We start from the raw sequence: 18,496 nt of genomic DNA on the forward strand, positions 1-18,496 counted from the left end.
ATCCAGCATGACGATAAAGGACCCACAGAGCTTAGCTGAGATGTTTTGAAATTTTTAGGTAGCCATTTGATCAAGGTTGCCATATTTACCAAGTAAGAATACAGGATGCACAGTTAAATTTGAATACCAGATAAACAATAATTTTTAGTATGAGCATGTCCCATGCAATATTTGGAAAATACTTACCCTAAAAACTATTTGCTGTTTATCTAATTAAAATTTAACTGGGAATTCTGTATTTTATATGGCAACTCTAAAATTGACTTGCTCCTGTACAGGTGACTTTCTGCTTGAGGATTAAAAATCCATTCTCAGTAGAGTTGCCCATTTCTACCTATCACGGACCTTCAAGGCCTCCTGCAAGCGGGTGCCCTACTGAGGCTTATACATGTAAGTGCCAAGAAAGTATTTTATTGGCATCTCAAGTACTGTTTTCTACACTGTAACGAGGAGTTACAGTTAAGAACTACTCAACCAGAAGACTTATAAAAGCCTCCTCTGATAGAAGTTAATATGACTACATGTACATACATATTTATTTACATCTCTCCTTGTTCCAACAAAGGACCTAAGGTATCTTATTAAATACATCTATATGACATAGTTAGAAAGTTAAGTGACTAAAAGGGGTAAAGATAAAATTGGGTTAGGAAAATCAGATGAGACCAGAATGAACTTCGTATACAAAATGGACATTGCCAGGCCTTCGACAGCTGATGTGCGAGGGGGCAGCAAAGGTTCTCCCGTGACCCTTTGCAGAGCTGATGTAAGGAGGGCCTCTGCAGTTGCACACTTCACAGTGCCCATGAAATAAAGCAAACCAGTTGCAGAGTCACTCAGCTATTCCTGGTTTTAACCTGAACAAGGTCCTCTTGGAGGACGGGTGTAATCCAGTGACTAATGTTCTAAGATTCTTCTAGTATAAATGTAGCAACCAATTTCTGAAACGTCAATATTTGCCAATGGCACAATCCCCAAAGCAGTTCAGAAACAGCAATTTTTCAGATGTCAAAGGGATTGCAAGCCAGTTATGTAGCTCTCTGATGACTCTGATGACTTATCTGAATAGATAATGATAAGGATACTGATGATGATGGCAATGATCAGAATCATAATAATAAATGCTGACTACTGTTCTGTGCTAGGCAATTACGTTTAACTGCATAATAATCCTGCGGGATAAATATTATCACCACTTGTTTTTAAGCAGGTGAAGAAATTGAGGCTCACGGTTATGTGCACAGAATCACAAAACCAGTAAATGGCAGAGCTGTGATTTGAATCCGAACTTGTCTGATTCTAAAAGCCAGGCTTTTTCTGAGAATGAGAAAAGGTTACATTTTTTGTGGGATTTAAAACTAACACTTAATTCTCTTTTTTCCAATTACGAAAATAATACCTATTTATTTAGAAAGTCAAAAAAGTAGAAAGCTAAAGAAGGAAAAATTACCTATACTTTCATTACCTAAAAGAAATAAAGGTCATTTATGGGCCCTGTAGATGAGTAAAAAATAGTATATACGATATAGACCTGATGATGAGGAATCATGACAGAACAAGAAAGACATTTTAAACCATAAACCCACCATTTAAAATTTTTTATTAAAATAATTTTTTAGCCAAATTTACTGGCAAAGTAGTTTTAGAAAACCTGGACTTTCTGTTGTGCTTTGCCAAAGACTGACCCTGGACCTTCTTAACTCATTTTGTTGGTTCCCCTGTCCCTATCCCCCAAGGTTCTCTTTTTTGCTTATTTGGGAAATGAAGGGTTGGAATGTTCAAGTTTCTCAAACACTTGCCCTTGGAAGTGTTACTAACTTGTCCCAACCCAGGTTGACTGAATGGAAATCTCTGGGGAGAGGCCTGGAATCTACATTTCACAAGCTGCCTCCATGATCCGCTGTTCGCCACAGGCTGAGAAACACTGAAGCACACTGTTCCTGCAGCAACAGGCCCCAGGATCCGAGGGTTCAAATTTTCCCTTGACAAGAGGAGGAGGGTTACTCCTACAAAAGGAGGTATTTTCACTGGGAAACAATCTTTCAGGTAGGTTATTCCACCTCAGCCCTGCATGTGGCTCATGGTTCTCAGCCTGTGACCATACTTCACCTGTAGGCGCCCAGATTGATGCAGCTTATTCCCAGATTGTATCTGGATCGGATGAAGCCTGGCTGAATCTCCAGTGCTCGTGTGTAGGCCTCCACAGCTTCCTCACTGCGGTCTCCGTTCGCCAAGGTTGCCCCGAGACGGTTCCATAATGAATAGTCCTGATGACAAAATTAGAACTAACAACCAGTACGAGTCATGGTGACAGAGTATTCCCGTATTTCTTGCAGAAGAAGGATGGTGGCGAAAAATTTATCCAGTGCTCATGGATGGGCACCATGACAGTGGTAAATTACTCAAATGATTTTACGGACAGCTTTGTGAAATGACTTTCATTCATCAAAGAGCAGCTATCATTTGATGCTGTCAGGTAGTTCGTGTTTCTATTTTAGGTACTCAAGTATTAACAGCCACAGAAGCATATCATTAGTACTCATCTTTTTAAACTATTGGATGCAGGCAAATAAGGTGTAGCAGAAATGTGCAAAGTGTAGCCCGCAGCAACTTATTTTTTAACAGAGAACCTTATGGTTTCTTGTTGGGCACTTACCTCTGGCCGAACAGTTAAGGCAGCGTTAAATGCATCTATTGCTCTGTTAAATTCTCCGCTCAGGTGGAACAGTACTCCCAGACCTGTCTGTAGGTCTGGGTCAATCATATCTCCATTTTGGTGGGCAGCTTCCAGATATAATTCCTTAACTCCTTCCAAAACAGAGCTGCAAGGGAAAAAATGAGATTTATAATCTAAATAGTCTGAACATATATTATTTACTATTATGTCCACTGTTCTAAGAGAACATTACAAACTGGAAAAATCTTGCTTAAAATATATTCGCTTAATGAGAGGACTAATACTGCACATCAAAAAATACCTGCTGATTTTCATGAAATATTTTGTCATACACAGAAACAAGACTGTACTAAGTCAAGTCTTCCCAAGGAGAGTTTCACTGACCCTGTGAAAGCCAATGTGGAAAACCCCAAGGCTCTATGAGAAAGAATTTAACATCATGATTTATTGCTGATAGAAACAAAACCCCTAGAAGAAAGGACTTCCGTTTTTACTCATATCCAATTCTCAGTCTTTATGAAATGTGGTGCATTTTGTAACTTATTTTAGTTAACTATATGTCCACAGCACTCGAATTATGGTACTCAGATAAACGTCTATGAGTGACTACAACGTTGATCATGTGTCCAATTGTTGGTTCTGGTCTCAGCATCAATCTTTTTAATCAGAGATGCTCTTCTAGCAGGATGTTGTCCTACAATCGTTCTGGAATGGCTGGTGGTGAGGCTCGTTAATTACCCTTAAGGTGACTAATTGTGTATATGGGTGTTTACTGCCCACGGTCGTTTAGTTAGAAGCATACCTATCAACTGGAGACTTGGACATCCTCCGTGTAAGGCCTGGAGATCCTTTCTTGCTCTTCACAAGGTATTTGTACTTTGGATTTTGCTTAATCCAGTTCTTTAGAGCTTCGCAGGCATCCTGCTGATGGCCAGTGTTAGTGTAACTTACAGCCAGAGCCATCAAAGCTTTCAAGTTGTTGGGCTGTAATTCTAAGCACCTGCATCAAGGCATAAATAAATAAGTAAATAAATAAAAAGCCTATTTCAGATTTTTTTCTGAGACTTACTCTAACAGTTCTTTAGGAAATTTGAAGCCTTTACTAATTAAATGGTGCAAGAGCATTGCAAAGTTTATATTAAGCCCCTGGAAAATACCATATTTATCTATGTCAAAATTGGGACCTAAGTATATTTGTAAGAAAGTTAAAACTCATCTTGCTGAGTGCTAGATCTGGTAATTTAACAAATGTTTTTTAAAATGTTTATTTATTTATTTATTTATTTTGAGAGAAAAAGAGCATGCGAACAGGGGAGGGACAGAGAGAAACTCAAGCAGGCTCCACATACTCAGCACAGAGCCGGACATGGGGCTCAATCTCACAACTGTGAGATCATGACCTGAACCGAAATCCAGAGTCAGACACTTAACTGACTGAGCCACCCAGGTTCCCCTAAATGGTTTTAAAAACTATAGAAAAGGTGGCTAATCCTTGCACAAAATTTCTTAGGACTTTATTTCATGAGGCAGGGATATCACTGTTTTAGCGCTGCTCTATTATTAATATAGTAAATGTATCTTACCCACAAAGCAAACTGATTTGAGCTAAATTTGGATATCCAAAGATGAAAGGCTGTACAGTGTTTTATAAAGGAGAGGGAGAATCCTGTGTTTCTAGACAACTGAGGTGGGTTTGCAGGAAGCACAGGCTACAGTTGCTCCCCTCATGCTATTCCGCTGGCCTCTAGTGGGGGCTTTTCAAGCTTTGATGTACATGAGAATCATCTGGGGAGCTGGCAAAAGGCAGATTATGTAATATAGTGGGCCTGGGGTGGGCCCAAGCCTGAGCAGGTCTGACAAACTCCAAGGTGATAATGAAGCTGGTAGTCCCTGGAGAACACTTTGAGTAGCAACCCCTAGTACCTACATCAGTGCTTCAGCGAGAGATTACATAGGCGGGGTGGTTATATATTAAGTAGGGAAAGGGGAAGTCTATTTGGTAGGGCTATTTTTTCAGGGTTTAAATAGGGGCTCTAATCAAGTAAAATGTGATGCTACGTCCAGCCAAAGTAGCCTAGACCTTTACTCAGGGGCTCGGTAGTGATACTTTGGTATTGATAGGTCATTGAAACTATCTTGGGAGATTCTCTGTAGACACAAGGAGCTAAAATTACACTGAGATTATTTTGAGTATATTTTCTCCTGAGGAAAACCTTCAAATGCTGCAGAAGGTTACAAAGTTAAGAGGAACTATATATTTAATAAGTCTATTTTATGACTGCTTTTGACATGGATACTTTCATGCCAGTGATGGTCAACTGATTTGCAGGAGACAAAACACTGTGATTTAGGAACATCATTTCTTCATGAATTCTTGTTTCCCACAGCTAAGTGTAATACGAGGCATCTCAGCACTTATCCTGGCCAAATTCTTCATAATGTACCTAAGGGTTAAAATACAAGTCTGAAACAACAGAAGTCCATTAGCCAGGGTCCACTAGGCCCGTGAGTTTGCACTTAGTTTCATGTACCTCTGGAGGGCGACAATAGCTGCTTGTTCATTTTCATTCTCTGCCTGGGTTATCCCGAGGAACTGCCATGCCTACAAAAAACAACCAAGGTCAACATTGGAAGAGGAAGCAGATTCACTCCTGTGCTTTAGATTCCTCAGTGCAGAGCAACCTGTCTGAGATGCGAGAGTCTTGTAAAAGGGAAAAATGTCACATGCATTTCTTTATCCAAAGGCTCTTCTGACATCTGGGTCAAGATCCTCTGTTATTACTTACGAATTCTCAGGATTTATTCTCCTGTGACCCATGGAAACATTTGAATATCCGAGATTTCATGATATTAGGTGTCTTAAAACCAAAAGATAAACATATAAAATTATGCATTTGTCAGGAAAAGGGGTGCAAAAATAACCCAGAAATGTAGCTGAAGAGTCTAAAGTTTATAGTAAGGAATCTCAAGAGGTACAAAATGAAATCAGCTTGTAAAAATGCAAGTCTGACTGTTATTATAAGAGGTAAAGGAAATTTAGGAACTAGGGAAAAGAAAACAAAATCTTCCACTCCAATGTGTTCACTGTTCTAATATCACTGTTAAAATGCATAAGGCACATATAAAATGCAATATAATATAGACATAATTTTATAGCCTACACTTATACTTTATCATGCATCATAAATGCTTTTAATGGTTTTACAAAATCATGATACTTAGAATTTTCAAATTACATTTTGTTGAGTGGATATTCCATTATTTACTCAACCAATTCCCTACTGCTATAAGGTTGCTCCCACCCTGTGTTATTGTCAACAATGGGACAAATGTCTTTAAGCAGGTCACATATTTCATATCGACAATGAAAGTTTTTAATATAAGAAATTTCTCCCTATATACTCATAAGAACAATAACTCTCGCACCATTACAAGAGCAATCTACATGAACCAACCTCTCATTGCTGACACTGTCCTCAAATTTACTGGGGATGGGGGTGTATTAGAGTCTTAGGAATTTAAAAGGGTTTGGGGAGTGCATAGTTCTCCCACCTACAGACATTTTAAAGCAAAACTATTCATGAAAATACCTACACTCATCCTGAAATGCTGTAAGAATTATATTGGCTTTTCCCATCATGGGTTACTATTACCCATGCCACATCAATTCATAAAAAATACTGATTATTCCCACCCCCTCTCAATATTGGCACTTCTCTTTAATCTTTCAGACGTACACAGAGCAGCCCCTATTTTGAGCTCACCTTCCATACATCTTAGAATGCTTCTTAAGATTGATGAAACAGTTCTTCTCTGGGGGTTTCTTGTTAGCCTTTGAGCAGGGTGTCACTTTCACTGTTCACAAATTGCCCATTATCTTAATTTAGGGGTCTCCAAGATTTAGAGGCCCTGGGTCTCTTGGTTGGGATCCATTTGTTAATCAGTGCCCTAATGTTCTCATTTATGAATCTGAGATAATAATGTATATACATCTTTTTTAACCTTCCAGGGTTCCAATATTTTGGTTCACAATTCCAACTCTCAGTTCAATCTCATGTCACTGTCAACGTTTTGACTAACAAGATACCAGGGCTTTAACCTAGTGATCAGTTTACTCGTCCTTCCTATACAGACTTTAAGTACAGTCAATAGTAACGATGAAGGCTAATTACTGATGTGTCAGGCACTGAACTAAGCACTTTATTTGTATGACCTAATTTAATCCTCACAACACCCAGTGAGATAGTTATTGTAATGTGATTTCCATTTTACATATGAGGAAATGGAAGCTGAGATGGTTTACATGACTTGTCCCAGATCACATGGCTCATGGCTCATGAGTGGTAGAGCAGGGATTTGAACCCACACAGTTAGGCCAGCAGAACCTAGAAGCTTAACCACTATTGTATACTGCCATCTCAGAGCCGTGTATACCCCTCCCTAAAATTTCTGTGAATTTCTTATAAGGAAGATTCTTTATAAGACAATTCCTGAAAATTACTCATGAACTAAAACTTTACACCTGCTGCTATCTAATTATAGGCCTTCGCAGGTTTGGAAACACGGGGGACCAAAATAGGATGATGGAAGCCTCCCTGGGTGGTCTCCTGGCCTCGGTCTCCATCACCTTCTACACCTCAGCGAAAGGGGTTTTTCAATTCAAACATGCAAATCTGATTACATCCCTCTGCTGAGTAGAGTCCCCTGCTTTCATGAAGTTCAGACTCTTACCCACCTCTTCCTACCTCCTCTCCTGCCATTGTCTCCTCTCCCCTCCCCACCTGGCACAGTGTTTCATGCCTCAATGCCCACTCACAGACCACTGCCTCTTAACATCTCTACTCCCCTGCTGTCTTTAATTAATTTCCCTCCTTCAAAGCTCAGTTTTGGATTTAATTGTGGGAGAAGGCTGGCTTAGGACCCTTGCTCTCTGCTCCCCTACCATCCTGTACATACTCTAACACTGCATTTCTTACACTGCATTGATTTATTTACTTGTCTCTCCAGATAGAACACAAGTGTGTCTTTTCAATGGTTCCATTTTTTCCAGCTCCTCAATATTTGAAGCCCATGTCTGGCACAATTCTAGGGACATAGTATGTGCTCAATAAACATTGAGTGAGGAAATCAAGGGTGAGATAGGGTATGGCTCTAATCCTAGATGGAACTATACACTGGCCCCTGAAAACTATTGCTGAGCCTCTAGGTTGGCAATTTTGGTTTTTCATTTCTTGTCCCCATCCTTTTATTTTGGGCACTGTAGATACTGCAGATTTGGTTAGAGAAAGGTATACCTATTTGTAACTTTCAAACACATGGCACAGTAAACCAGGTTAACTCCTTTGGGAACCTTTAACTGAAGAAAATGCAGCCCAGTAGAACTCTGTGGCATCCTGTGTCCCTCATTTACATGTAGTCCCTTTGTGAGCCTGGCAGGACGAAGGGGATAGGATACCTCTGCATCTCCAGGGTCCTGAAGAATTGCCGCCTCCATGAACAGGATGGTGACGGGCAGGTCCCCCTCCTTCAGTCTTTTCAAGCCCTCTTCAAATGCTCCCGGCCAGTCCTTGAAGGGATTTTCGGTGTGAAAGTAATATCCCTACAACGCAGAGAAGGGCCAATACAAGATCCATTGATTTATCTCTTCATTCTCACGTTCAGTAAGCTCTTTTTGAATTTGAATTTATGTATTTATTTTAATTAAAATTAAATTTAAATTACTGGTTTTCTTTCCTTCCTATGAATGTAGTACATTCTCACTGTATACAGTTTAGATGACATTATTTTGTTATTGAATAATATAAAAAGAAACTAGGTTACTCATAATGCTACAACCTAAATATTACTGCTGATATTCTGGAGTTTGTTTTCTCTGTTGCTCTTTTGTTCTTTTTGTTTCAATCATTTCTCCCCAAGATATAAAAAATACAGAGTTTTGGACATATTTTCGCTAAGTGCTACCATCCGTTCCCCTCAAATGTTAATGCCACATACTGTACATCTGTGTATATGCTTTGGCCCTTTGGAGGTCTACAAACCATTCCAATATCTGAGATTTTTTTTTACCTTCCTGCTCCTTGAACCAGTTTTTGCCCCATGGTGGGCCATACTGCCCCATTGAAAATGCATATTTTAAAGCTATAATTTTTTATTTCAAAAATGTAAAAAATACAGAATTTACAAATAATCTAATATTTTTATGAATATATAAATTAAATAAATAAGCTTATATATATATATATATGCAGTTTTGTAGCTTGTGCCCCATTTGGTTTTTAAAATTATCTATCTTGTGCCTAAACTTATTTAATTAAGTTTCTACTGATGGACATTCAGGCTACTTTCAATTTTTTTATTATCATAAATAAGATTAAAGTGAAGATCTCATGCCCAAATCTTTGTCTGCATATGATTATTACGTTAGGATGGACTTCTAGAGGGCTTCATTAGACTTAAGGCTATGAACTATTTTGGAGCCCTTGATGTGTATAACTGTTTTTGAGAAAGTTTGTCTCAAGTTAAACTCTTATTGGAATTATCTGAGAGAAATGATTTGTTGCAACTTTACCAGCATAGATTATCATAATGTCCTTCTAATTTGATAGATACAAATAAGCTAGTCTGTTGGTGATGCTACTAAGGTTTTAAAATACATTAAATGGAGACCTTCATTCTCCACTGGCATTGAGAAAGACAACCCCCCTTATCAAAGCCACAGGGTATGACCAGTTTATGTAGTGGTATGACAGATATGGGGTCCCGGGGACGAGAATCTCAGGGCCCAGCCATGCCTCAGGTGCACGAATTATAGCCTAGAGTCTGACAATCTGTATCAATGTCTTCTCTTCTTGCTTAGTTTTGATTTCATTGTGGAAAAGAGTTATTTTTAACAAGATAGTTCTTCGGATTTTATGAGAATGCCTGGCCTACCGAGGGACAGAGAATGGTGTGGTAAGGAAGATGTTTTAATGAATGACTATGTAGGTTGAAAATCCCCTAAGATTGGAGACTATTCATCATCATATTTACTACAAGGTAGGCATTTAATAAATATTTGTTGGATTGAACAAATGGAAGTTATCCAGAACTGAATACTATTGAGACTTCCTCTACCATAAAAAGTCCATAATACAAACATATATATGTATATATGTGTGTGTGTGTGTGTGTGTGTGTGTGTGTGTGTATCCCTTGAGTTAGAAAATTCCATATTTTTTTCTATCTTTTGAATCATTTCAATTTATTTTTGAAAATGTTTTTAAAAGCATAAATCCAAGGGCAACTGGGACATCATGGGTAATTTGGCTGGTTGTTCACTGAACTCTCACATTTGCTGGGGCTCCTATCAGGGGAATAGCTTTGAGGAATCCCCTTGGGACTGGACCTGGCTGTGTGAAGGGTATCTTTTCCATGTAGTTCTTTTGTGAGGTGTGTGAGAACCCTGTGAAATGTAGCCCTAAGCCCCCACTTCACTCCCCTGTCCATTGATACCATTTCTGTTAGCTCATCCACATGGCTCACATGAATGACTGACAAAAAACATTGTGGGATCAGCCAGTTCTTGTTCCAACCCACCCTCAATGTCAGTCAGTTCAGTAACTTGCCAGCAGTCAGGATCCAAGCTCTTGTTGACTGCCAAACCGTATTAACATTGATAAAAATAAGGATATTCCATTCCAGCTTTGCTGTCTTCACACATTGGATGATTATATTGTTTTCATCTACCAGAATTTCTTCTAGGTCAGATTGACATTAAATTGTCTGTTTAATTCTTAACATTTTCACAAAATAGTTATTAACTAATTTATAAAAATATGATGCAAAGAGGTTGAGAAAACTGGTCAGCATATATAAGAACAGAATTGGTCACCTTCTCACTAGCTGAGATTGTAACTTGGTTCTGGGCTTCTTGGTTCTCGGATATCCAGTTCCTCCGGGCCATTTCTTCCCATTCTGCTTGCATCTTATCCCAAAACTCTGTATCTGACTAGGAGATAGTAAAAATGAAGACAGATGGATTTAAGAACATGCTATGTCACTTGGGTTATTTCTAGGAAGACAGTTTTACTCATAGATCAAAAGGAGTTCTTAGGAGGAATAAAATGTTCAAACTGGTCACATCCAATGATACTCATGGTTGAAGAGCTTCTGGAGGGTACTTAGTGGTCAAAGTGTTGAACTGGATTAGTTGTGACTTTCTCCAGCAGGAAAATAGTTACCATCTGAAGGACCAATATCATATATACCAAATTCAACTAAAAATCCATTACTTGAGCAGTTTCAAGTGTGGGTACCAGCCACATATTTTAGGAAGGATGGTCTTTCTTAGAGTCGCTCTCAGGATATGAGGAATTAGAGCAGTAGCTTTGGGACTGGAGGGGCAGTGACTTGGGGAGGCAGCTGGCCATGAACAAGGGAAAATAACATTAGTTAACCCTACTCTGTGCCAAGCACTGTGCTGGGAGAAAACTGAGTCTAGAGGATTATGGTCCTAAAGGGAGGATTGCACAGGATCAGAACCTCGGTCTGGCTTCTAAGCCCATGCTCATCACCTTACGGCAAGCATGGCCTCGTAGGGCTAAAACATTAAGGAGACTGTCTTTTGGTGTGAACTTAATGGAGTCCTTTTAGTTAAGGTCTTACCAATGGCAGGATGATTTTTTGGAAAATATTACTTTGTGTTTTTCTCTTTATAATTTCCTTCATGTCTTCCAAAAGGGAAACCAGGACGTTGGCTCTCCTTTACTTCAGGGGAGGACTGAAGCAGAAATTTTCTGCACGATCTGTCCCTGGTTAGCTTCTATTTTGTGAAGCCTGGAGAGAGTACTTTGGGTGTCCTGGCGTGAGGGGAAAGGGGCAAATATTTTAGAGAACCTAAGAGAGGAAGGGGAAATTTTCAGGGGTGGGAAAATAGAAGGAGGGTGGTGGGTTCTGAGATGAATGGGAGACTGGTGCTTAGCTTTTAGGTTTTCCCCTGCAAACTGGCCTGACCTCCAAGAGGGTGCCAGAGGGTATGGCTGGGGGGCTGACTTGAACTCTGATTCCCACATGGCAGGGACATCGAAAGAACCTGGATTTCAAGGAACCACTTGGGGCTTGTCGGCTGTTAGCCATCAGCATGAACAGATGGAGGATGAAGACTCTGCCCTTGATTTCTGACACCCCATAATCCTTCCACATTTGGTGCCTGAGACTATGTTACTTTCCAGTTGGTAAGAGCGATGCTTAGACACCACTTGATTTTCTTTAAAGAAAACAAGGGATTTTCCCTTGAACATCTGAGTGTGGGACTGACATGCACGCTCTACCTGCAAATCTCAATTTCTATGATTCTAAATCCTGTGACTTGCTGACACGTTCAGGGTTGCCCTTCACCTTTCAGTCCTTCTATCTTACCATCTTCTCTACCCTCGTGCCTGATAGTGGTTGTTCTCTGGTGGGAACTCTTCAGAGTTGCTCTGAATGATAATTCTAAGCTTATTTCTTCCGGAAGTAAATGTTCGGGGATTAAGGGCCAACCCAATCTGTTTAATCCAAGGCTTCTAAGTAAGTAGTCGGTCTTGTCATTCTCCTTTATTATGTCTACACTATGCCTTCCTACCACAGGAATGGGTCCTGTCCCTTCAGCAGAGGCCTCCCCTTGATGAAGGCTCAGGGCAGCAGGCACCTTGACAATCTGTGTCTGAGATGCTAGAAGCACATGGAATGGCCACCACTCATCCAGGTTAAGGTTAGGAATAAAATCCAAAATTTATTTTTTAACAAGTCTTTTTAGTAGAATTCCAAATTGTGCAAACAGATTGATCTCCAATATACAAAAGCAATGGCTTGATAATAAACTAAAAGGACATACACTGCCATGTTAAGAGTAATCTGTCTTTGAATGAAGGGATGATGGGTGATGTTTTTCCTACTTTATACTTTTCTGCACTTTCTGAATTTTCTAAGTATGCATTGCTGTTATAATTTTTTAAAGGTTCAAAACAACAAGAACAACTATCTGACCTTTGTAAATACCACAAACCTGAATATCTAAGTCCTGAGGAATTTGAAAAAAATTTCGGAGACCTGGGGGTCTGGGTAGCTCAGTCAGTTAAGCATCTGACTCTTGATTTCAGCTCAGGTCATGATCTTGCAGTTTGGGGGATTGAGCCCTGCAGTGGGCTCTCAGGTGACAGCGTGGAACCTACTTGGGGTCCTCCCTCTCCCTCTCTTTCTGTCCCTTCCCTACTCATGCTTTCTTTCTCTCAAAATAAATAAATAGACTTAAAAAAATTTGGAGACTCATTTTCTTGAATAGCTTTTCAAAAATGTAGTTCAGCTTCTCTGCATAGAAACAAAGATAAATCTATCAAGTGAATTTTATAATGTTTACTGATTTTCCCAAGTCTTCTGAATGAAATAATGAAGAAGATTTTGTAACATGTACAGCTGGTTTACAAAAGGATGCATCACCTTTCCTGTAGGTTCAAATTAGAGTTGTGGATGCATAAATAAGACTGCTATAGGAAACAGAACCTCAGTTAAGGTGAGGCTGTCAGGCTCTTATTTAACGAGATACTCCAGGACTTACCACTTAGAACAAATTATGCTGACTAATTAAAGTGCACAGCACAGTTTCATTTAATTACAGACGACTACTTTTAGCACAATTTTCATCCAGTCTCAGAATCCAGATTTCATTCATGTAACTGCAATTAACACTGCTTCTTTTTTTCTGTTTCTAATCAATTTTAGAGAAACTTGAAACATATTTGAATTTAACCATTGTAGATAGGACTGAAGGGATTTTATGTATTGATGATTTTCTTAGCTGTTCTGGGATTTTGGTAGATTGTTTTTTATATTCTACAGGTAATAAGCTATCTGCCTACATCAGAAATGAGCTATTTGCAATCTACTTTCATTTTTAAAAATGATTATAACAGTGGTTGATATTCATGAAAAGCTTGGGATATGTGGTATCGTGGTTGAGAAGGGTAGCTCTCTGCTCAGGTGGAACTGGGAAAAAATGTGGCTCCATCACTAACCTTCTGCAAGACCCTTAACTCCACTAGGTCTCATTTTCCCTATTTAAAAAAAAAATTTTTTTTTTAATGTTTATTTATTTTTGAGACAGAGAGAGACAGAGCATGAACAGGGGAGGGGCAGAGAGAGGGAGACACAGAATCTGAAACAGGCTCCAGGCTCTGAGCTGTCAGTACAGTGGGGGCTTGAACTCATGGACCGTGAGATCATGACCTGAGCTGAAGTCGGCCGCTTAACCGACTGAGCCACCCAGGCACCCCTCATTTTCCTTATTTTTAAAGTGAACATATAACAGTGATCTTGGTTAGTTGTTATGAGGATTAAATGAGAAAATATATCTGTGGCATGAAGTACATGGTAAATGTTAAATAAGTGTAGGTGTGTTCATTAGTGTTTTTGTATCACTGAGAAAAATATAAAGAATAAAACAAAGATCTCACCTATAACCTCAAAGCCCAAATATACATCTATGAGTATCCTGGTGTTTTAATTTGCTGTAAATACGTACCCTCTTCTAGATAACTTTCCTCTATGTAAATCTTTCCCTTCTACCTAATTATTCAAAAATAGGAGCAAAGTTAAGAGATTATGGAAAAAAACTGTTATGTAGCAATTAAAATGGTATTTATGAAGAGTTATTACAGCATGGAGCAGGCCTTGGGCCTTTATAAGTAGTATGATCATAATGATAGAAAACAACAACAAATACTGTGTTGGGGAAAAAAGACTGTAGAGAAATGCACCCATAGTACTACTTTCATGGTTGTGAGTAATTTGTCCCATTACCATTCCTTGTATCTTACAGCATTTCCAAAATTTTCTATTGCTAGCATGTTATTTATTTCTATTTATTTTATTTAAAAAAACATTTTTTGATGTTTATTTATTTTTGAGAGAGAGGCAGGAACAGAGCATGGACGGGAGAAGGGCAGAGAGAGATGGAAACAGAATCTGAAGCAGGTTCCAGGCTCTGAGTTGTCAGAGACAATGACCTGAGCTGAAGTGAGATGCTTAACTGACTGAGCCACACAGGCACCCCTATTTTTTTAATATAAAGTTTATATATTTATCTTTGAGAGAGAGAGAGAGCAAGCAAGCAGAGGAGGGGCAGAAAGAGAGGGAGACAGAGAATCCCAAGCAGACTCTGCACCGAGCGTAGAGCCTGATGTGGAGCTCAGACTCACGCACCTGTGAGATCATGACCTGAACCGAAACCAGGAGTCAGATACTTAACCAACTGAGCCACCCCGGTGCCCTGCTAGCACGTTATTTTTGTGAAAAAGTAAGATTTGGTTAAAAAATACTTCTTTTCAATTTCAATTCCTCCATGGTCTTTCTCCAAAAGACCCTACACTAGAGGCATCTCTTGCTTCTTCGAATTCCTTCGAATTAATATTCTGTATCAGTGGTTGGAAAGAAGAGAGTTGTGTGCTTCTACTAACCCTGTAAACTTGAACAAGTCATTTAAAGTCACCTGTACATTTTTTTTTTTTTTTTTTTTGTCCTCTGTAAGGTAAGAAGTCTGAATTGATTAGACACTCAGGTTTGTTTACGCAGATTGACTCAAAAGATCAGAATAAGGGGGATGGGAAGCAGGCTTCTAGTCTGTTCACTGATCTCTAAAAATTATACTTTAAAGCATTTTCCCAAGAATAAAGCTGACATTTTCCCTTTACTTTTTGACTGTAAAACTAGAACATAAAAATTTCTATAAGAACCATGACAAAATTAAATATTAATGAAATTAAAATATAAAGAGTAAAAAAATCAGCAATTTAATTTAGAACCAGGGACTTTTAAGGAAGAACAGCATATTGCCAGTTCCCATTCACCACCCTATTTTGGTCATCCTTGAGTTAAAGCAGAGATACTTTCAATTTTGTAGTCAAACATAATTGTTGATTAGAAGGATCCTGGGGTTGTGCTGTGAAAGAACTGTTTGATGTAAGATTGAATGCCCATTGTATCTGTGAGGAGTCTGACTTTCTTTTTTTTCTTTCTTTAGACAGCTATTGATTAACTGTCACTGGATCAAAACTTAAGCAATCCATTATCTATATGCAGAAGAAAAGAGGCATGGCAAGAAATGAAAATCACTGTGTAAGCTTGGGTAAAATATTTGCCACAAACAGTTTTTGTTAACGTGAAATTATGTGCGGATCAGTTAGAGACCTTACTGCCCCGGGATCTAGTAGCCCAGGTTAGCAAAATGTGGCCAAAACATCTGTACTCACATATCTTATTGACTAAAAGCTAATAGTCCAAGATTCCATGTGGTTGCCCAAAGAACATACTCAACCTGGGGCTGCAAGAATAGATGGTCAGCATCCTGATGGAGGATGGGATAGAATTTTGATTGGTCAGAATCAGTTTGAGCTCTGGGTGTAGTCCTGGGGGGGGCCATGTAGTGAGGGGCATTGGCAAACTGGCATCTATTCAGGCAAGAGTGAATGGGCAGGCAGGAGTAACCTGGTTTATGAAACAATTCACTGGTAAAGCAACGTTCACAGGGTGATGGAGCTGAGTAAGCAGGTTTAGCCTTGTCTTGCAGACAGAAGGACTAGGGTGAATGAATGGCAGATCTTGGGGGGCAGATTTTAATCAAATGCCCGAAAATGTAATGGGCTGCTTCCTCCTCAGAAGACTGGGTTCCCCAACATTAGAAGTCTTTAAACAGAAGTGCAATGACCAATGTGAGAAGTGCTGTAAAGATGATTCACAGATTAGCTTGACCTAATGAATTCTATGGTCTCTTAGGACCCTGAGTGTGTCTGATCGCAACATTATCAATGAACTGAAAAATTGAGTCAAACAGGAAGGCTCAAAATTAATAAAATCTTTATGAGGTAAGAAAAGGGTCACGCATACCCCTTTCTCAACCTAAATGGTATAGGGAAGAAAATCCATGGGCTTTGGCATCAAGTAAAACAGGTCGCAAAACTGGCTATGTCCCTTGTCAAGAGACCTTTGGCAATTCAGCTCACCTCTTTAACTCAGTTTCTCGTTTGTAAAATGTAGAAAGTCTCCTGAAGTGGTTGTGCAGATTAAGTGAAACAATGTATGTGAAGTGCTTAAAACTAGTGACATTAAGAACAAAGGAATCAGTAGTTACTGTAATTTTATATTCATAAATAAAAAAAATTATTTCTCAGGATAGCGAGGGTGCAATAGCATAACTTGTTAACTGTGTGGTTCAGAAATGTTGAAAAACAAAAATATTGGTACTAACACTCAACATAGATTTTCTGGTTGCCTCTGGGTTAGACACGCTTCCTTGTTTAATGAAATCGGCCATCACTGCAGAAGTTGGCAGGCACATGGCAAATAGCCTGAGGCTTTCACCAAACAATGTGGTAGCAGGCTGGCTGCAGAAATGTGGGGAGGAAAAATTGGAAATGATGGGAAGGAGAGGAAAGGGCATAGGAGGTTAGAAATAATTTAATACAAGCTTGAGCAGGATGTCAGAATCTAAGATATTTTCCTGTTCTTTCTAGTCTTCCTCCCAGGGCAAGCTGCAAAGAGGAATGGAGTATTAATGCACAATGAGGAAAACTTGTCCTTCAAATGGGTATGGTCATTTTTGAGAGAGATTTTAGCATATTCATTAGCAAATGAATGCCTTTGTGGAGCCAAAGTTTGACAAGATTGTATCAGTTTGTGGCTCCATTTGGTATCTGTATTCACAGCAAAGAACTACTCTTATAGGTGCACTGGGCCTGGAGGTTTGCAGAACAAACCTGGGGTTTGCTGCTGCTTTGGGCATAAGGTTTTGTGGGGCCGATTTCTCAGCAGGCTTCCTGGTGGCTCTTTGGGCAGCTGGTGATAGAGGACAACAGGGCTACTTTGGGATAGGCATAAGGAGATGATGGGAGCATGGAAGCCTGGCTGGCTCGGTTAAAAAAGAAGATGGGAGGGCTCTGGGGTTTGAGCCTTGCCTCACATCCACACGGTCACAAGTCCTGTGATAAAGGAAGTGGCATGTGGATGCATAGTTGCAGTGCAAGCCCTGACAGTTGGCTTTCTTTTTGTAAGGCAAATGCCTGACTTAAGTTTTGATTGATGAGGCATCCACTTCAAAATGGCTATCTTGATAAAAGACACCTTGCCGTTAGATCAGGAGCCAGGTCATGCATTGCCCCCTCCCCCACCCCGACTCCCAAGGCTACTTTGTTTTAGACAGCTTGGTTGATTTCAATAACTGACCATTTGGGCTGGTTGTTTTTTCCTCCTCCCAGGCTCTAAATTCCTGCACTTCTGTTTTAAATGAGTGAATGGTTTAAAACCAATGAAGAATGAGCCCTCAAAACTCTAGGTCCCCTGCTCTCAACCCCAATAAAAGCAGAACCCTGGGCCTGCTCTCTTTCTCTCTACCCATGACCTCACTGTGTGGCTCCAGGTGGGCCATGTAATTTTCAGAACTTATAAGAAACATTTTCTCTTTCAAAATTTCCTGGTGGTTATTGCTGAGAGCATCTTGAAATCATAATAAGAACCACAGGCGCTGGTCCAGCCACAGCACCGGTCATTGATAGGCTGAGACCAACACAGAACTATAATGAACTAAAGGCAGTGTGATTCAGTTCTGGGGGGGGGGGGCATTTCGTCTCCTTCGACCATGTTTACAAGCGGTGAAAAGTTACTGAGAACCTCCCTACTAGCTGTAATAAAATAAGGTATTAGAAATATGTACTAAACCCCAAGTACGTGTCTGCACTTGCATTACAGCAGCATTAAAGAATAAAACAAAAAACTTAGATGTGAGTGCTACTCTCAGGATGCTTACAGTCTAAG

The 18,496-nt window shown here is 39.6% G+C and overlaps 1 protein-coding gene across 12 annotated transcripts in view; it reads right to left on the reverse strand.

Moving 5' to 3' along the window:
- PEX5L (peroxisomal biogenesis factor 5 like) overlaps positions 1-18,496 on the reverse strand; it is a 228,479-nt gene that overhangs the window by 10,600 nt on the left and 199,383 nt on the right. For all 12 annotated transcript variants that reach the window (XM_040480841.1, XM_040480844.1, XM_040480840.1 and 9 more), the window contains 6 exons: positions 10,548-10,664; positions 8,133-8,276; positions 5,209-5,279; positions 3,480-3,677; positions 2,657-2,822; positions 2,110-2,267 (listed from right to left, as the gene is read on the reverse strand). In XM_040480841.1, coding sequence (XP_040336775.1) covers positions 2,110-2,267; positions 2,657-2,822; positions 3,480-3,677; positions 5,209-5,279; positions 8,133-8,276; positions 10,548-10,664 — 854 coding nt within the window. The remainder of the gene's footprint in view (positions 1-2,109; positions 2,268-2,656; positions 2,823-3,479; positions 3,678-5,208; positions 5,280-8,132; positions 8,277-10,547; positions 10,665-18,496) is intronic.

Source organism: Herpailurus yagouaroundi, unplaced genomic scaffold (genome assembly GCF_014898765.1).
Source record: "Herpailurus yagouaroundi ecotype Mexico unplaced genomic scaffold, PumYag 159, whole genome shotgun sequence".
Classification (NCBI taxonomy): Eukaryota; Metazoa; Chordata; class Mammalia; order Carnivora; family Felidae; genus Herpailurus; species Herpailurus yagouaroundi.